Genomic DNA, 20959 nt, shown 5'->3' with positions numbered 1-20959 from the left:
AAGTCAGAAAACCCCTTTCTCATTTTCAAATGAGAAGAAAAATCTCATTTGGAGCACCAAATTGCATCTAAGGCCAGGTGAAAATACAAAATTAAGTCTACAAATTGGAGTGGGTGTTGAAGTGTGCTATATTGCACCAAATTGCATCTGAGGCCACCTGGAAATGCAAAAAATTGCCTCCCCTCCCCTTAGACCCCTCCCCCAGGCCGGCCATCAGTCTTCAGCCCCCCACACAAAAGTACCTTCCTACGCCACTGGTCAGGAGAGTATAGTCACGTGATGTTGATGTACATATTACTACGTATTAGTTGAATAATTACTTAATGGAACAAATGAGGGATTAGTTAACACTTACTTACACCGATTGGACAATGTCCTGAAATGTAATAGGTTGTGACCTACTAGTGACGTCAGACCACCTGAACACGTGCGCGTGGGAATATGTGTTGCATATTCCCTTATGCTAATGCGCCGCACTGGACCCCAAAAAATTGCAGTTTTACATAATATTATACATTCTATTGTATGTAAAATTCTATCCTTATAATATATATATATATATATATATATATATACATATATATAAATATATTTATATATATTCTTAATTTTCAAATCCTTGGCACAAGCTAGAAATTATTTCATGATGTTATGTCGTGACAATATCTTGAAATATTTGTTTTTCGTAAATCTGATATGCAAAGTTACTATCAAATCCTTCTTCTTGATTTGCATATTCACTTTCTTTTACTGAAGAGTAGTAAACACTGCCCTGTTCCTCCTGCCCCGTGCCGGATATGACATTAGTAGGGCCACTACCATGTGCGTTACTTCCGTTTTCAGTCGTCGTTGGATTTCTAACGAAAAACAAATAGATATCTTGTTACCAAAGTGACATAGAACGCCAAAAGGGTACTTATATGTATGGACGAGCAATTTCTTAAACACCGCGGTACCAAATTGACGTGATACATGTTCAGCATTGCATCTTATTTTCAAAAGCATAGGCAATGGTGAATGCAGGGAACCCAATCAACTCATTCCTACACCCACCGCCTATCCGTTGATTAAAAATACAATGCCTTATCTGGTAGACACTTAAACCACATCAAACTTTAGAAAAACTTGGTTCAACTTTCTTTCAACTATATATGAATGATCAGATATTAACTTTGAATGTATGTACATATATATACATATATAGTCATATACTCGTCATACTTACGTCCTTCTCTTTCTTACTAAGATGAACACTGCAGCCGCGATCGCTGATGTGATTACCAAACATATTACAAGGATGACAACGACTATAAGTCCTGAATCTGAAAATATAAGGCAACCGTAGGGGTCAAAGGTCATGATCATTTCAAATAATTAGAAAATTGTTAACAAATTTTACTTTTTGAATGTGTTTCAAAGTATGAGGCAACATTTGCTTGGACGGTGAAAATGTTCAAAATTTCTTATCCAGTTATCAATTACTTTCTAGTTAAGATTCCATTGAGCCGAAAAAGTAGACGGTATCTTGATCTGATCAATTAAATCTTCATTCTGTGACCTCCTACCCTCTCTCCACCTCTCTCTCTCTCTTTCTCTTTCTCCTTTAAACTCCTCAAAAATCTGCCAACATAGAATCAAAAGATTATGTCAAATGTCTGCCAACATAGACAGCATTTAACGTCAGCGGCATTCACTAAGAAAACAGCTTTATCAAACTAGCACAAGAACTACTTACCTCCATACGCTTCAGTGGTCAAATTTGTTACTGCAGTAGTACTGGTTGAAGGATCTGACAATAAAAGTAAACAATAAACTAGTTTGTAATGAGATCGAAATCTTACATAACCCAGCCAATGACATGAAACATATTTATTGTGATAAATAAGAGTCAAATGTCCTCTTCAGAAGCACATACACACACATACCCACACACAAACACAATCTCAGAAGGTGTTCTTTATCAGCCGTAGAAAGTATACAACCAGTTCAAGTTAACTCAATGACTGACACTTTTAGTCAAGTGAATGCATCGTAAGGAACTTTATTGTCAAATTCAATAGAAACACTACATCTCCACTTGGGTCAATATCATATAGAGATATGAGATGACACCTGCGTTTACCTAGCGTGGTTGCCAATTGGCTAAGGCGTCGGACTTGTGATCCAAGGATTGCTGGTTCGATTCCTGCCCAAGTTCATTACGTTGTGTCCTTGGGCAAGATGCTTGATCTCAATTGCCTCTCTCCAACCAGGGGTTAAACAAGTTACCTGTGAGGTAACTTGTAATTGGGCGAAGTATAAAACTGCAGCAGACTGGAGGGATTGTCTCTGGGACAGGTTATGTAATGTCAGCGGCATTCACTAAGCAAACACCTTTATCAAACTAGCACAAGAACTACTTACCTCCATTCGCTTCAGTGGTCAAAGTTGGTACTTCAGTACTACTGGTTGGAGGTTCTAACAAGCAAAGGCAAACACCTTTAAAGAGTAAACACCTTTATCAAACTAGCACAAGAACTACTTACCTCCATTCGCTTCAGTGGTCAAAGTTGGTACTTCAGTACTACTGGTTGGAGGTTCTGACAAGCAAAGGATACAGTACACTAGTTTGTAATGAGGTCGAAATCTTACATGAACCAGCCAATGAAATGAAACATATTTATTGTGATAAATAAGTATTACCATCATTTCAAGTAAAAAGCATTTTTATATAGATCTATAGAAGTAACAACGACGAGGGGAGGAGGCTGGTTTAGAAGACAAATGGCCTCTATAGGCACACATACACGCACGCACACACACGCACACACATAAAAATGTTCTAGGAAATGTGGCACTCGACAACTTGCACTTTACACTTGATTTAGCAATTAAAGTCTCTCACTATCTTTCAAGACAAAAGTTTCTCAGCCCTTTCTGCACACATGTCAAACCTCCAACAATTTAAGCCGTCATGAATCTTAGTAAAATTGTGCGAAGTAACAATAATATGTAAGATTGGCTACACAACTCATTAGCACTTCAATCAACAATAGATACTGAGCAATGATGTTTATATCCAATATAAGTGAATAATCAGCTCTTCTTCAGGGATGAATAGGGGGAGGGGGGTAGTTGTTCATGACAGTCATCATTATCACGTAGATTAATTATTAAATTTTGCTTTCCTGGCTGGAGGGTGGGATAAGGAGGGGGAGTGGGAAGTGTTCATGGCAGTCTTCTCTATCACGTAGATTAATGATCATATTTTGGTTTCCTGGCTGGAGGATGGGATGAGGAGGGGGGGGGGTATTCATGACAGTCATCTCCATCACATAGACCAATGATGATATTTGGGTTTTGTGCCTCCTTTTATAGTGACTTACTGCAGTGCTCAGGGTAATCAAAGCAACAGTTCCCATTTCTTTCACAGCGGTTGTCACAGTGGCAGTCATCGAATGGATTGTAATTAGCATCACATCTCGTGGCACACGATGCTAGGTTATCTACAGGAAGATATTCAAACTGAACACTTTGAAATAAAACATAACCTTATGAATTCGAATTATAAAAAAAAAAGAAACGAAAAAGAGAGTAAAAGATGTATATAGCTATAGTTAGTTGATCTCTTGAGTAAGGCAAAATATGTCACCAATACAGGTCTAAGCATTTATTGATTGTCATTGTTGATAGGTGAAATAGGACTAATGCACTAATGCTGCTTACTTCGGCGGACTGATTGAACCAAAGCCTTTTAAGGCAGATCCTTCGCGTTACAAATTGTCATTGAGCGCCCAATTAATGTTAATGTCGTAAAAACAATCGGTTCATGAGTGGAATGACAGAGATCAACACACCAGAAAATGCCACTTCACGACCGTTTTCATCCTTTGGGGCTCATCATGCGAAGGTAGGAATCGAACCACGAACCTTTGTATCACAGACCGAAGTCCGTACCACTCAACCACAATGATTCCACTGGCTTGGTGTGTGAATGCGTATAAATTGGCTGTCAAACTGTCAACGAGGGCATCTAGAAACATATATATATATATATAAATATATATATATATATATACAAAATACAATTAATATCATAGTACCGGTACTTCAAAACATCACATACATTTCTAAACTGTATGGAACACTTACTACAGTGTTGAATATCTCCGCAGCAGTCGTTTAATTCAATACACTGGTAATTGCATTGACAGGTGAGACGTTTATCATAGCCAAGGAAACAACGACCATCACAAGAACCTGGAATAAAAGTTGAAGAAGGAAAGAAAACATGGGTCAGACTATTTTTTTTAAACTTTACCAACACAATAACGAAGAACGGGGACACCTTTGTTTTGGTTTGATTTTTTTATGCATCTCTCCGAATATACCCAAATTTTGGCAAATATAGTAGTTCATCGTGATGGTTTGATTGTGTACTACAAAATAGTACTGATAGTAAGAGCTTTATAGACCATCGATATTAACTGCATAATGGAGCTTTAAGACTTTAATGTCCTCAAGTGACATGTCACAATGTAATACAAATTTTACAGGAATAAATGGACAGTTGTTGAATATCATCCAAATCATGTTCTGTTAATGTTTAATTTGATATTAAAAGAACAAGTGAATATCTCGGAAGACTGGAATAGCTGTAGGAACATGAATGGCACTCAAACTGCTTTTATTTTGTCTTGCAGTAAACCATATCAAGACTAATGTTCTTTTAAAAGTCATCCTTGCAATTTTCGAAAAGGAACTCTAATCCAACATTCATCTGGCTGCAGTCTTGCATCTTTTCTTCTTTTAATCATTGTCATTATGGATAATGCAATACCCAGATAGCACCTGAAAGTAAATTATGCCCAACAACCCCCACCACCACCATCAACCACCACCCTCACCACCCCACCTCCCTCCACTCTATATTTACTTGAAAAGGCATACGGAAAATCGAGTTATAGTTAAGTAAGACACAAACCCAACCATCTTCTCCAGCTAACATGACAAAGACCATAGTTGATGACCAACTCATATACAAACAGCTTTAATAGAAAAGTCTTCATGGTATGAATTGTATGAACACTGTCAACACTGAAACCAATGCCATCAATTACGACATATAAACAGCTTCAATATTTTATAGTCAGCATCTCCAATACAGAAAGAGAAAATTGTATAACAGAACTTAAAGAATAATAAAATAAATTAAAACACATTTTAGCCCGTATTGTCACATTAAACCTGTGATAATTCCCAAAGAAAATACGATTTAATATTATTTTTTCATATTGCTGTTTGGGAGGAGGTGATCAACTCAGTGATCTCTATAGGGTGTGCGTCTCTTGGCTGGAGGGTGGGATGAGTAGGGGGAGGGGGTAGTTGTTGAAGACAGTGATCTCTATCACATAGATCAATGATGATGGTCGGGTGTGAGTCTCTTGGCTGGAGGGTGGGATGCGGAGGGGTGGTGGGGGAGGGGTAGTTGTTGATGACAGTGATCTCTGTCACATAGATCATTGATGATGGTCGGTGTGTGTCTCTTGGCTGGAGGGTGGGATTAGGAGGGGATAGTTGTTGATGCAAGTGATCTTTATCACATAGATGAAAGATGATAGTCGAAAGACAAATTAATTGACAAAATCGTGACATTCATAGACCACTTTGAAGAGTAATGTTTTCAGTTGTTACTTGAAATGGTTTATGAACATAGATTCGCGGATATTGACTGGTGTAGCGTTCCATAGCACCGGGCGGCGACGGCAAACGAGCGGGCCCCATATGTATATGTGCGTGCGCGAACTGGAACAAGATTGTTCGTAGGTCTGAAGTTTCCAGCTCGAAGTCCCCAGGGCTGAAATTGACGGGGTCAACATATCGCAGGTGTATGTAGGTGCAGTGTCATACAGAGATTTGTAGGTGAGTAGGAATATCCTGAAAGTGATTCTTTGCTTAATAGGTAACCATCAGTGGAGGTGATCACGAAGAATTGGAGAGATGTGGTCGACTCGCGAAGAAGCCTCATTGGCTTATCAAAGCTGCAAGCTGACCGAAGTCAGTCTCTTACATTCATATTTAACGTCCATGATTATGAATTGTCAATTGTCAACAACTCTGTAACTAGACCACATACACATTAATCTTGGAGTGACTCGAACCGGGGACCTTATGATTGAAAGGCACCGGCGTTAACCACTGAGCTAACACTCCTAATGTTCTGTATTTGTTGTAGCTTAGAGATGTCTTTCTGTGGGAGGCCATACAGAAGGCATTTACAGTTGTCGAGCCTGCTGATAACAATGGCTCGCACTAGCTTTTCGGTGGTGGCTTGGTCGAGATACTTTCGGAGTTTGCCAATTTTACTCAAGGCCACGGTAGCTCCGCGGCAGATATTGTTGATATGTCGAGACATTGTTAAGTGACAATCAAATATAACACCCAGATCACGAACATACGGCACAGACGCAACTGTTGAGTCACCAGCAACAACAGAAGATGTTTGAAGAGATCTTGCAAATCGAGATGAAGGATGAATTAATTCTGTTTTGTCATCATTTAGGACCAGGAAATTGTTCGCCATCCAGAATTTCATGTCCTTGATGCAATTTTCCACTTTTGCTACTGTCAGCTGACAGTTTTGTGAGTTCAATCCGATGAATAATTGCGTGTCGTCAGCGTAAATAGTGCATGAAAGACCGTGCTTTCGGATGACATCCTCCAAGGGTGCAGAAAAATGTTTGTTTTAGTTAATGTTAAATATATCAATGACACTTATGAACTTTCGGATTCCCTGCTTCATCTATTATGGAGTTACATATAAACCAATGCAGGAAAGAGGAAGGGAATTAACGAAACCTATTAGTATCAAAATATTTCAAATCTTTCGGGTTTAATGGAAAGTGTCTTCTCTATCACTCGTCTTTACAGGATGCGGTGAAATTTGATCATATTAGGCTTAACTTGACAATTAATATTGTTGCAGAGAATTAGCCAAAGTTTACCCCCCCCCACCCCTCCCCATCTCCCGTCCGCCTCAAATATTAATTATACAATTATTAATATTACTAACACTAATAGTAAGAATAAGAACAAGAACAAGAACAATGATATTGAGAAGACCATAAGTCTAAAGTCTCTATTTAACTATCTATGCTACAAGAAATATAGAATACACTGCCAGAATTTATAAAGAACATTTACAATGAAAACATACAAGGAAGAAGAAGCCTACATGCTTTAGAACGAGTATCAGCAGTAGTTTGTATTTCGGAGCCTTTATTGAATGATCAATGGATTGATTGATTGAATGATAAATGTCATCTATCGATAAAGCGTATCTATGAAATCGCACATACAGCGAGGGCAAGTTTTACTATAGTCCAAGGTTATGTCACGGTAGGCTACTCCGACGATGCTATATATATATAGCTGCACGGCGTCTTATAACGCTGTGGACATATTCAGTAATCTGTACCTACCTTGGGTAGCCACAGTTCGTCGCATCGTTTGGCTCAGCAATGTTGCAATAATCAAACTCCACTGTAACAATGTTTGGGTTGCCCATAGCCTCATGCTACTACTCACTACTTCTTTACATCCAACGTGCACCACCAACACCTTCACAACTTATATACTTTATTGTTCAAAGACAGCGGCTTAAATAATGACCTGGGTGAAACAGAAACAGGAAATACTTCGAAACCTCTTCTGACACAAACGGAACAGTCACATCGTTTTACTCAGTTTAGCCATACTTCATAATAACTGTGGTTTGATATCTGCCTGTGATTTCATTTGATTTGATTTGATTTATTTGATTTTCCACAGATAATAAATATATACATATGGAGGGAAGTCCTCTAAAAAGCCAATTCAGGCTTAACAAGGTAAAGGACTCCCAAGAAAGAAAGCAAAAAAATACATATTTACATAAATGAAAATAGAACTAATGTCCTAATAAGGAATAATTAGTAACATACAATATAAACGATGTATCAATACTGAGAAATTACTTCTTTTTTTAGCGTTTTTCTAAATGTTACTCTAGATGGTTTAGATTTTATAGTAGCATTTAGAGAATTCCATGTCCTCATAGCACGATTCTTTAAACGTAACGTACCGAATGTTATATTACATAAGTTGTGGTGTGCTTGACCGGCACTTCTAGTGCGGTGACTATATATGGCGCTGTTAATAGTAAAGAAGTCATGAAATTTGGCTGTAGGAAGTAAGTCATTCCAAGCCTTGTAAAATAATGTGGCTACATTCAGCCTAACAATGTCGCTAAATTTTAATAAGTTGAGCAATTTGAAAAGTGAGCTGGTGTGTTCACGATATTCAGAATGAGTTATATGACGAATGACTTTCTTTTGTATGATTTCAAGAGGGTGAAGATAAACATTATGGGTGCCAGACCAGATTATAGAGCAATATGAAAAATGGGGGAAAACTAATGTTTGGTAAAGCATTCTAAGAATATTCTGAGGAAAGTAGTGTTTCAACTTAGAAATGATACCAACATTTTTCACCACAGTGTTTGCAATATTTGATATATGTTCACACCAAGTAAGTTTACTATCAATATATAATCCGAGAAACTTAATACTATGTACATGCTTGATAAGCTTACCATCCATTAAAATGTCTTTTTTCCAAGAGAAAGATTTACTTTTATTGAAAACAATGTAGCTGGTTTTATCAAGATTAAGTGATAGCTTATTAGTGGCAAACCAGTCGTTAAATTGATTCAACTCCGTGAATACTATGTCATGTAAAGTATTCAAATTATTGGATTCGAAAAATATACTAGTGTCATCAGCAAATAAAATAGTTTTTGCAGTATTAGAGATATGACATATGTCATTGATATCTATAATGAAAAGAAGTGGTCCTAATATTGAACACCACAGCGGATTTCAGCATAGTCAGACACGGTGTTCTTATACGAAGTATACTCTAAACGTTTCGATAAGTAGCTGTCCATCCAGTTAAGGGTTGGTCCTCTAATACCGTAGAATGATAACTTGATTAGGAGAATACGGTGGTCAATGGTATCAAATGCTTTTGATAGGTCTAAGAATATACCAATACATGTTTTCTTCTTATCAAGGCTATCGTATAATTTATCAATGGCATCTGCCATGGGCAAGCTCAGTTGAGTGACCAGGGCGGACTCCATATTGTCATTAGCATCGAGAAAATTTATTATTCTGTCCGACATGAGACGTTCGAGAATTTTGGAAAAGCATGATAGAATAGAGATTGGTCGGTAGTTCTCTTAGATATTGGATTCTCCTTTCTTAAAATGTGTAAGACCTTAGCAAACTTCAGCTTGTCTGGGAATACCCCAGTGGTGAACGATATGTTACAGATATGAGTAAGAGGGGTGACAATGAAAGGTAATACCTGCATAACAATATCTGGCTTGAAATCATCATACCCAGCTGCTTTCTTTGGCTTTAAGCAATGATTCGCTACACGTTAAAGTTCCTCCTCCCTGACAGGGTAGGTGAAAATAGAGTTTCGCGTACTATTATTACTATATATGGGGTTGTTTGATTTTGCAGTATGATTGATTTTGCTGGCAAGTGAGGGTCCAAGGTTAATGAAGAAATCGTTAAAGCCGTTTGCAATTTCTTGATCGTCGCTGGTTTCGTGATCGCCGTCTTTGAAAACAGATGGGTACGATGATTTCTTACGGTCTCTCTTAAGAGCCTTAGCATTTTAGAAAATCTTATTGTGTGGTTTAACTTGTTTCGGTAAGCAACATAATTTTCTTTATTGCTCTTTGTAGGAGCTTTGGAGTAAAGTCTGTAGAGATGTTTTTTTCTTTTAATAGATTTTAGTATACCCTTAGTAATCCATGGATGTTTTCTCTGGCGCCTATTTCCTTTAGTAGTTAATAGAATAGGAAAACACTTATTATAAGTTAAATAAAATATGAGTTGTAAGCTGAATTAGCATCAACTTTAGTTAACACCTCATCCCATGTTTGCTTCTCAATGTCGTCGATAATTCTGATATGTTCAGTCTGTTAAAATTTCGTATATGAAAAGGAATCTTTGGTCTTGTTTGTCCTGTCAAGAACCTTTAGGAATATAGGCATATGATCACTTAAACCAGTAATGAGTATGCCTGTAGTAAGAGAGGAATTAGCATTCGTTATAATGTTATCAATAACAGTAGCTACATTACTACTAAAACGAGTAGGTTTTGTTATCGTAGGGTAAAAACAGTACGAGTGCATAATGTTTAAAAAATCTGTAGACTTACTAAAAATTGGGCAATGGGATTCTGTGTGTCATTGTGTGTTGCAAATTTTGCATAAATATTTAGGACAATTACGCATGATATGGTCATTACCAAGACACAAATTGCAAACTTTAGACTGTCCATTATGCTTCAGTCTCATATGAACTTTGTTGATGACAATGGCATAAGGTAGGCTTGGACTGACGATGGGAGCTCCAGACGAACATATCATTTACCATATTTAATGATCGGGTATTCTGGATATGTCTTCCGATGACATGATCCCTTTATGGTACATCCATATTCTTCCAATTTCTCCGTTAATTCTTCATCGTCCATGATAGAAGGAACTCCAGATATACTGAAAATATATATATCCTTGGCACAAGCTAGAAGTTATTTAATGATTTTATGTCTTGACAATATCTTGAATTATTTTTTCTTCGTAACTCTGATATGCAACGTTACTTTCAAATCCTTCTTCTTGATTTGCATATTCATTTTCTTTTACCGAAGCGTAGTAACCACCGCCCTGTTCCTCCGGCCCCGTACCGGATATGATATCAGTAGGCCCACTGCTATATGCGTTACTTCCGTTTTCAGTTGTCGGTGGATTTCTAACGGGAAAAAAAATAGATATCTTGTTACCAAGGTGACATGGAACGCCAAAAGGAGACTCAATATTTGTAAGAGCAATTTCTTAACCATCGCGGTACCAAATTGACGTGATACATGTTCAGCATTGCTCTTATTTTCAAAAGCAGGGAATGGTGAATGCAGGGAACCCCATATATATATATATATATATATATATATATATATATATATATTTATATATATATATATATATATATATATATATATATTTATTTATATATATATATATATATATATATATATATATATATATATATATATATATATATATATAAATATATATATATATATATATATTTATATAGACCTACTGGTCATACTTACGTCCTTCTCTTTCTTACTAAGATGAACACTGCAGCCGCAATCGCTGATGTAATTACCAGACATATTACAAGGATGACCACGACTATAAGTCCTGAATCTGAAAATATAAGGCAACAGTTGGGGTCAAAGTCATGATCATTTCAAATAATTAGAAAATTGTTAACAAATTTTACTTTTGGAATGTGTTTCAAAGTATGAAGCAAGTTTTGTTTGGACGGTCAAAATGTTCAAAATTTCTTATCCAGTCATCAATTACTTTCTAAGAAGATTCCATTGAGCCGAAAAAGTAGACGGAATCTTGATCTGATCAATTAAATCTTCACTATGTGACATCCAACCATCTCTCTCTCTCTTTCTCTTTTATACTCCTCAAAATCAAAAGATTATGTCAAATGTCTTCCAGCATAGACATCATTTAACGTCACCGGCATATACTAAGCAAATACCTTCATCAGACTAGAACAAGAACTACTTACCGGTACCTCCATTCGCTTTATCGGTCAAATTTGTTACTGCAGTAGCACTGGTTGAAGGTTCTGACAATAAAAGTAAACAATTAACTAGTTTGTAATGAGATCGAAATTTTACCTCATCAGCCATAGAAAGTATGGAACGAGTTATATTTAACTCTATGATTGACACTTTTAGTCAAGTCCATGCATCGTATGGAACTTTGTTGTGATCTTTAATAGAAACACTACATCTCTACTTGGGTCAATATGTATAGAGATATGAGATGACACCTGCATTTACCTAGCGTGGTGGCCAATTGGCTAAGGCGTCGGACTAGTGATCCAATGATTGCTGGTTCGATTCCTGCCCATGTAAGTTCATTACGATGTGTCCTTGGGCAAGATGCTTTATCTCAATTGTCTCTCTCCACCCAGGGGTAAAATGGGTTTCTGTAAGTAACTTGTCATTGGGCGCAGTATATAACTGCAGCCAGCCGACTGAAGAGACTGGATGTCTCTGGGACTAGTTATCATTGACCAGGGGTAATATAACGTCTGTCAAGCGATTTGAAATATTGGTATAACGCGCTATATAAATGTAACATTATGATTATTATCGTAACCTACCCGCATGTACTATTATATATCTGTATATGCTTCATATCGGTAATACATACAGGACTGCAGCCACTTGCGACATGGGGGCGTGCCTAGTCCTCCCTTCCTCCACAAAATTTCTTCAAAATGGCTTACATTTTATAACACATGCACACAAAGTCATATATCATGGTAAAGTTAAAGTTTTATTACACATAATGTAGTTAAATGATGAAAATGATAGCACCATTTTCCATCTAATCCCCTTACCGAGACAAACATTTCTTAGACCCATTTACACCCCTCCCAAAATAGGACGTCAGCCAAAGTTTATGGTCCCCCTCCCCCTCCTCCCTCCCTCCATCCTCCCTCCTCCCTAAAGTTCGAATTCGTAAGAGAAGGTATGGCCTACATGGTGTCATGAAAAGTCATATCAATTCAAGCTTTAAATAAACTGAACCTTAATTATCTGACTCTTAACATGGGAACAAACATTTGACTTTGCCCCCCTCACACCACAAAGGCTGACTAAGCGCCTGACTTTTTATACAGCCTGTTGGATTGCTAACATTCCTAACTAATGAAGTGTACACCCTAAAGTGAAAGCTGAGAAGAAAATTAACCCAATCACCGTGTGATACACATAACATACACATAGACCAACTCTGCTACATGGTTCTAATGTATAGCATAGCACAGAAATGACCGTTAGGCCCAAAATAATGACAGATGCCCGGAACAAAAAATCATGACAAAGATACAAATGTATAAACATATTCTTTGCTCACTATCAGCATCATACACACGTAAAAAATATAGTATATAAAAAAGTATATAAATTAAGCACATTTAAGATTTCCGAGCTGCAAAGCCAGAGAAATGTCTCGGCATGCAATTACACGTTAATCACACATTCCGTCGGCCACGTACACCGAACAATAATAAAGACGTTACTTTCATAGCATATAAAGTTATTGATTTCTAACTCAAATCTCGGACATATTTGATAGCGCAGCTCATTCCGATGGTTGTCAAATTATGAAACACTAACCTTAATATAACTGCAAACATCAAGATGGAACGGATGCCTAAAAAAATTGCCGAAAGCTTCAGGTCACGTGATTTTGCGATGCAAATGCTCTATTGTCTTCCAAAAGAGACAGCATTTAACGTCAGCGGCACATACTAAGCAAACACCTTTATAAGACTAGAACAAGAACTACTTACCTCCATTCGATTTGGGGGTCAAATTTGGAATTGCAGTACTGGTTGAAGGATCTGAAAGTAAAAGTAAACAATAAACTAGTTTGTAATGAGATCGAAATCTTACATAAACCAGCCAATGACATGAAACATATTTATTGTGATAAATAGAAGTCAAATGTCCCCTTCAAAAGCACATACACACACATACCCACACACAAACACAAACACATTCTCAGAAAGTTTTACCTCATCAGTCCTAGAAAGTATAGAACCAGTTCATTTTAACTCAATGATTAACACGTTTAGTCAAGTCCGTGCATCGTATGGAATTTTATTGTCATCTTTAATAGAAACACTACATCTCCACTTGGGTCAATATAATATAGAGATATGAGATACACCTGCGTAAACCTAGCGTGGTGGCTAAGGCGTCGACTAGTGATCCAATGATTGCTGGTTCGATTCTTGCCTAAGTGCATGACGTTATGTCCTTGGGCAAGATGCTTGATCCCAATTGCCTCTCTCCACCCAGGGGTTAAATGGGTTCCTGTGAGGTAACTGGTCATTGCGCGCAGTACGGTATATAACTGCAGCCAGCCGACTGAAGGGACTGGATGTCTCTGGGACTGGTCATCATTGACCAGGGGTAATATAACGTCTGTCAAGCGATTTGAAATATTGGTATAAAGCGCTATATAAATGTAACATTATTATTATTATCGTAACCTACCCGCATGTGTACTATTATATATTTGTAAATGCTTGATATCGTTAATACATACAGGACTGCAGCCACTTGCGACATGGGGGCGTGCCTAGTCCTCCCTTCCTCCACAACATTTCTTCAAAATGGCTTACATTTCATAACACATGCACAACAAAGTCATATATACTGGTAAAGTTAAAATTTTATTACACATAATGTAGTTAAATGATGAAAATGATAGCACCATTTTCCATCTAATTTCTTAGACCTATTTACACCCCTCCCAAAATAGGACGTCAGCCAAAGTTTATGGTCCCCCTCCCCCTCCTCCCTCCCTCCATCCTCCCTCCTCCCTAAAGTTCGAATTCGTAAGAGAAGGTATGGCCTACATGGTGTCATGAAAAGTCATATCAATTCAAGCTTTAAATAAACTGAACCTTAATTATCTGACTCTTAACATGGGAACAAACATTTGACTTTGCCCCCCTCACACCACAAAGGCTGACTAAGCGCCTGACTTTGTATACAGCCTGTTGGATTGCTAACATTCCTAACTAATGAAGTGAACACCCTAAAGTGAAAGCTGAGAAGAAAATTAACCCAATCACCGTGTGATACACATAACATACACATAGACCAACTCTGCTTATGCGTTCTAATGTATACCATAGCACGGAAATGACCGTTAGGCCCAAAATAATGACAGATGCCAGGAACAAAAAATCATGACAAAGATACAGATGTATAAACATATTCTTTGCTCACTATCAGCATCATACACACGTAAAAAATATAGTATATAAAAAAGTATATAAATTAAGCACATTTAAGATTTCCGAGCTGCAAAGCCAGAGAAATGTCTCCGCATGCAATGACACGTTAATCACACATTCCGTCGGCCACGTACACCGAACAATAATAAAGACGTTACTTTCATAATATTTAAAGTTATTGATTTCGCACTCAAATCCTGGCCATTCTTGCTAGCGCAGCTCATTCCGTTGGTTGTCATATTATGAAACACTAACCTTAACTTAACTGCAAACAGCAAGATGGAACGGATGTCTAGAAAAATTTGACGAAAGCTTCAGGTCACGTGATTTTGCGATGCAAATGCTATTATTGTCTACCAACAGAGACAGTATTTAACGTCAGCGGCACATAATAAGCAAACACCTTTATAAGACTAGAACAAGAAATACTTACCTCCATTCGATTTAGGGGTCAAAGATGGTATTGCAGTAGTACTGGTTGAAGGATCTTACAATAAAAGTAAACAATAAACTAGTTTGAAATGAGATCGAAATCTTACATAAACCAGCCAATGACATGAAACATATTTATTGTGATAAATAGAAGTCAAATGTCCTCTTCAGAAGCACATACACACACATACCCACACACAAACAAATTCTCAGAAGGTTTTACCTCATCAGCCATAGAAAGTATAGAACCAGTTCAAGTTAACTCAATGATTGACACTGTTAGTCAAGTCCATGCATCGTAAGGAACTTTATTGTCATCTTCAATAGAAACACTACATCTCCACTTGGGTCAATATCATATAGAGATATGAGATGACACCTGCGTTTACCTAGCGTGGTGGCCAATTGGCTAAGGCGTCGGACTTGTGATCCAAGGATTGCTGGTTCAATTCCTGCCTACGTTCATAACGTTGTCCTTGGGCAAGATGCTTTATCTCAATTGCCTCTCTCCACCCAGGGATTAAACAAGTTACCTGTGAGATAACTTGTCATTGGGCGCAGTATATAACTGCACCAGACTGGAGGGATTGTCTCTGGGACAGGTTATTTAACGTCAGCGGCATTCACTAAGCAAACACCGTTAACAAAATAGCACAAGAACTACTTACCTCCATTCGCTTCAGTGGTAAAATTTGTTACTGCAGTAGTATTGGTTGGAGGTTCTGACAAGCAAAATATACAGTACACTAGTTTGTAATGAGATCGAAATCTTACATGAACCAGCCAATGAAATGAAACATATTTATTTTGATAAATAAGTATTACCATCATTTCAAGTAAAAAGCAATTATTAAATCGATCTAGTGAAGTAACAACGACGAGAACAGGAGGCTGGTTTAGAAGACAAATGTCCTCCGTAGGCACACATACAAAAACACCCATACACACGCACACGCATCAAAATGTTCTAGGAAACATGGCACTCGACAACTTGCACTTCACACTTAATTTAGCAATTAAAGTCTCTCACTATCTTTCAAGACAAAAGTATTCCAGCCCTTTCTGCAGACATGTCGAACTTCCAACAAATTAAGCCGTCATGAATCTCAGTAAACTGTGCGAAGTAACAATAATATGTCAGATTGGCTTCACAACTCGTTAGCACTTGAATCAACGATGGATATTGAGCAAAGATGTATATATCCGATATAAGTGAATAATCAGCTCGTCCCGAAAATGGACTTGGGTGCTGTTGGATGACGTCATATTTTATTATTGTGTTCTAATTGATTATTTTAGGCCCAAAATATTGCAAGTCCTTCAACTTTAAGGGATACAAACTCAACCATTAACTTTAACTTTAATGGTAATGATCTTTGTGAAGAATAGGCCCCCCCCCCTTCCCCTCGCCCGCCCCACTCCTACGTTAGCTACGAAATAGTGGTTCCGTTTGGGTGATGTCCTAGTTTAAAAGTCGTCATTTTAGAAATCTGTGATGTCATAACGCCAGTAGGATCCGAAACAATTTACTTTCTATTTGGTAGTAAAATTTAGGAAGAGTTTTACATTTGTAGAACCAGATAAACGAACAAAATAAAACGAAACAGTTGATGAAAGTCATAGTAATGTATATTCAAACGTTTTCGAAGATTTCACATCTTCCTCGTCAGGAAATAGATAATAATATAATCTCTTATGTATAGTGCATGCGAAAGTTGTAGTATTAATGATGACTGTTTACGCAATACTGATGACCGTATGGTATCGTTGACATTTTCATACACTTTCAGTTTGGGAGCTTTCACACGTAAGAACTTCGGAAACAATCCAAGGTATTCACAGTCTTCAAAATATTGTATGTCAAGAGATCCGTAACTAAACATTTTAGAGGCGTTAACAAGAAGTGTATTATAGTTTTCAAAACGTTTAAAGTCAGTAATTACTTTTCCTTGAAAGATAAGACCCCCATGGCCCTTAAAGCCATGTCATCTATTCATTTGAAGGTTCCTGTGATAAGAACCAAACTTACATCGGTAAGACTAAAAGACATCTGGCTACAAGGGTCAAGGAGCACTTATCTGACAAATCTGCAATCTATGAGCATATCACTCACTGTATAGACTGCCGATCAGCTAACATCACCAACTTTAGTGTCATAGACAGCGGCTATACAGACTTTGAAATTAAAATTAAGGAGGCACTGTACATCAAGAAACTTAAACCCGTTTTAAACAATCAACTATTTCAACATGGATCGTCATTTATACTCAACTTATTTTAGAACCTCCTATATCTTTGAACATACATAGTCATCATTAATACTACAACTTTCGCATGCACTATACATAAGAGATTATATTATTATCTATTTCCTGACGAGGAAGATGTGAAATCTTCGAAAACGTTTGAATATACATTACTATGACTTTCATCAACTGTTTCGTTTTATTTTGTTCGTTTATCTGGTTCTACTTTCTATTTGTTTTTCTATTCTTGTTTTTCAAGGTAGAATGTTAAATCAATGCCAACATATAGAACTTCATAAGTGAACATTCAGTATGTGTAAAACCCATCTCTATCAAAATAAAAAAAGGGGGAAAAAACATTGAAACAAATGTGGATCGATGATTTCATGTTTAGACCTGATCAGATCTCATTCTCGTGTGTTTTTAAAACATGGAAATCATTTTGTAATATCTCCTTAACGGAAACAGTTTTTCTTAGATGTTTTGAGGATAAGTTGTTCATGACAGTTATATCTATCACATAGATCAATGATGAAATTTTGGTTTCCTGGCTGGAGGGTGGGATGAGAAGGGGGGGGGGGGGTTGTTCATGACATTTATGTCTATCACGTAGATTAATGATTATATCTGGGTTTCCTGGCTGGAGGGTGAGATGAGGAGGGGGGGTTATGACAGTCATCTCAATCACATAGACCAATGATGATATTTGGGTTTTGTGTCTCCTTTTAAAGTGACTTACTGCAGTGCTCAGTGTAATCAAAGCAACAGTTCCTATTTTTTTCACAGTCGTCGTCACAGTGGCATTTATAGCGTCGATTGAAATCAGCATCACATCTCGTGGCACACGATGTTTCGTTATCTACAGGAAGATATTCAAACTGAACACTTTGAAATAAAACATCACCTTATCAATTCGAAATAAACATAAGAAACGAAAAAGAGAGTAAAAGATGTATATAGCTTTAGTTGGTTGATCTCTTGAGTAAGGCAAAATATGTCACCAATACAGGTCTAAGCAATTGTTGATTGTCATTGTTGATAGGTGATATATGACTAATGCACTAATGCTGCTTACTTCGTCGGACTGATTGAACCAAAGGCATTTAAGGCAGAGCACTGCTCCGTCACGTTACAAAGGGTCAGAGCGCAACTAATTAATGTTAATATCGTAAAAACAATCGGTTCATCAGTGGTATAACAGAGATCAACACCAGAAAATGCCACTTCACGACCGGTTTCCTCCTTTCGGGACTCATCAGGCGAACATAGGAATCGAACCACGGATCTTTGTGTCACAGACCGAAGTCCGCACCACTCGATCACAGTGATTCTATACTGGTGTGTAAATGTGTATAAACTGGCTTTGTAAGAACGCCAATGAAGGTATTTATATATATAAATATAATAAAAATATAATATATATATATAGGAAGCTATGCAAAAAAACATTCATAGTAGGCCTACCGGTACTTAAACACATCACATACATTTCTAAACTGTATCGAACACTTACTACAGCGTTGAATATCATGGCAGCAGTTGTCACATTCAATACACTGGTAATTGCATTGGCAGGTGCTACTTTCATCATAGCCAAGGAAACAACGATCCTCACAAGAACCTGGAATAAGAGCAGACGGAAAAAATATTGAGTCCGACTAATTTTTAAGTCTTGACCAACACAATATCAAAGAACGGTAACACTTTTGGTTTGGTTTGATTTGGTTTGGTTTGAGTTTTTCATTCATCTCTTCGAATAACCCAAATTTTGGAAAAAAAAGTACATCGTCGTGGTGGTTTGATTGTTTACTACAACGTAGTACTGAGATAAAGATTGTTTAGGCTGTCGATATTAACTGAATAATTAAGCTTTAAGACTTTAATGTCCTCAAGTGACATGTCACAATGTGTTACAAACTTTACAGGAACAAATGGACAGTTGTTGAATATATATATCCGATGTATCATATCCAAATCATGCTCTGTTCATGTTTTAATTGATATTAAAAGAACATGTTTTGGTTGAATTATCAGAGTTGATAAAAACGTGATCGATTAACATGAAACATTAAGGACTCCACTGAGGAGCCGACGTCATCATAAAGTTTGCCTTAACGGAGCAGTCTCGAGATTGGGCCATATTTTAAAACTGAATATCTTTAAAGACTGGAGTAGCTGTAGGAACATGAATGGCACTCAAACTGCTTTTATTGTGTCTTGTAGTAACACATATCAAGACTAATGTTCTTTTAAAAGTCATCCTTGCCATTTTCGAAAGGAACTATAATCCAACATGCATCGTTTCTTCTTTTAATCATAGTCATTATGAATAATGCAATACCCAGATAGCACCTGAAAATTAACTTATGACCAACAACAGACCCCACCACCACCAACCACCACCCTCACCACCAACCACCTCCCTTCACCCTATATGTACTTGAAAAGGCATACGGAAACACGAGTTATAGTTTAATAAGACACAAACCCAACCATCCTCTCCAGTTAACATGACAAAAACCTTGGGTGATGACCAACTCATATACAAACGGCTGTGAAAAATCTAACTCCGTTTTGGGATGTATCCAAATCTAAAAGTCTGGGGTTTGTCCTTTATAAATCCATGATGGCAATCGTCACTAGCATATGAAATCGTGAACCTTTACTTGTTTCCCTTGTCATATTTTCGTGGTATAAAATGTGTGAACAGTGTCAACACTGAAACCAATGCCGACAATAACGACATATAAACAGCTTCAATATATTAGAATCAGCATCTCCAATACAGGAAGAGAAAATTGTATTAAAGAACTTAAAAGAATAATATAATAAATTGAAACACATGTTACCACTTATTGTCACATTTAGGCTTATGCAAGTCTTTAGTTTTGTATGTATGAGGGAACATTAAACCTGTGATATTTCCCCAAGGAAATACGATTTTTCCCCCTCTTTCGTCTAGCTGTTAGGGAGTAGGTGGTCATCACAGTGATCTCTATAGGGTGTGTGTCTCTTGGCTGGAGGGGGGAAGAGGAGGAGGAGGGGGGTACTTGTTGATGACAGTGATCTCTATCACATATATCAATGATGATGGTCGGGTGTGTGTCTCCTTCAGTAGTTTTTAGACCGGACATCGATATGCACTAATACTCGTGAAACTTATCTAGCTGGAGATGGGGATGAATTTTACATCACATTGTAAGAATTACTAAACCTTATGGTCATCGGTACTTACTGCTAATAACGTCAATGCCAATGCCTGTGGTTTTACAGTGGGACGTTCCTCTTTTGGCTAAAGAAAATGAGAAGCAAGATGACTACATTTAGTGTAAA

At 37.3% G+C, this 20959-nt stretch overlaps 2 protein-coding genes across 4 annotated transcripts in view; both read right to left on the bottom strand.

The window, feature by feature from the left end:
* The window catches only part of LOC139966161 (uncharacterized), a 60880-nt gene that overhangs the window by 38914 nt on the left and 1007 nt on the right, over positions 1-20959 (bottom strand). For both annotated transcript variants that reach the window (XM_071968913.1, XM_071968923.1), the window contains exons 2-6: positions 20862-20918; positions 19140-19247; positions 18366-18485; positions 15382-15435; positions 13491-13541 (exon numbers count right to left, since the gene is read on the bottom strand). In XM_071968913.1, coding sequence (XP_071825014.1) covers positions 13491-13541; positions 15382-15435; positions 18366-18485; positions 19140-19247; positions 20862-20918 — 390 coding nt within the window. The remainder of the gene's footprint in view (positions 1-13490; positions 13542-15381; positions 15436-18365; positions 18486-19139; positions 19248-20861; positions 20919-20959) is intronic.
* On the bottom strand, positions 222-10646 carry LOC139966283 (uncharacterized). Of its 2 annotated transcripts, XM_071969143.1 has the most exons (8): positions 7461-10646; positions 4132-4239; positions 3366-3485; positions 2526-2579; positions 2404-2457; positions 1736-1789; positions 1226-1322; positions 222-857 (listed from the first exon to the last, which is right to left on the bottom strand). In XM_071969143.1, the coding sequence occupies exons 1-8, from the start codon at positions 7552-7554 to the stop codon at positions 650-652; spliced, it is 789 nt and encodes a 262-aa protein (XP_071825244.1). In that variant the 5' UTR covers positions 7555-10646; the 3' UTR covers positions 222-649. The 2 variants fall into 2 exon arrangements, with proteins under 2 accessions (XP_071825244.1, XP_071825249.1); XM_071969148.1 differs by lacking the exon at positions 2526-2579 and having other exon boundaries at positions 223-857.

Source organism: Apostichopus japonicus, chromosome 1 (genome assembly GCF_037975245.1).
Source record: "Apostichopus japonicus isolate 1M-3 chromosome 1, ASM3797524v1, whole genome shotgun sequence".
NCBI classification, from domain to species: domain Eukaryota; kingdom Metazoa; phylum Echinodermata; class Holothuroidea; order Aspidochirotida; family Stichopodidae; genus Apostichopus; species Apostichopus japonicus.
This window is presented reverse-complemented; position numbering and strand designations above follow the sequence as displayed.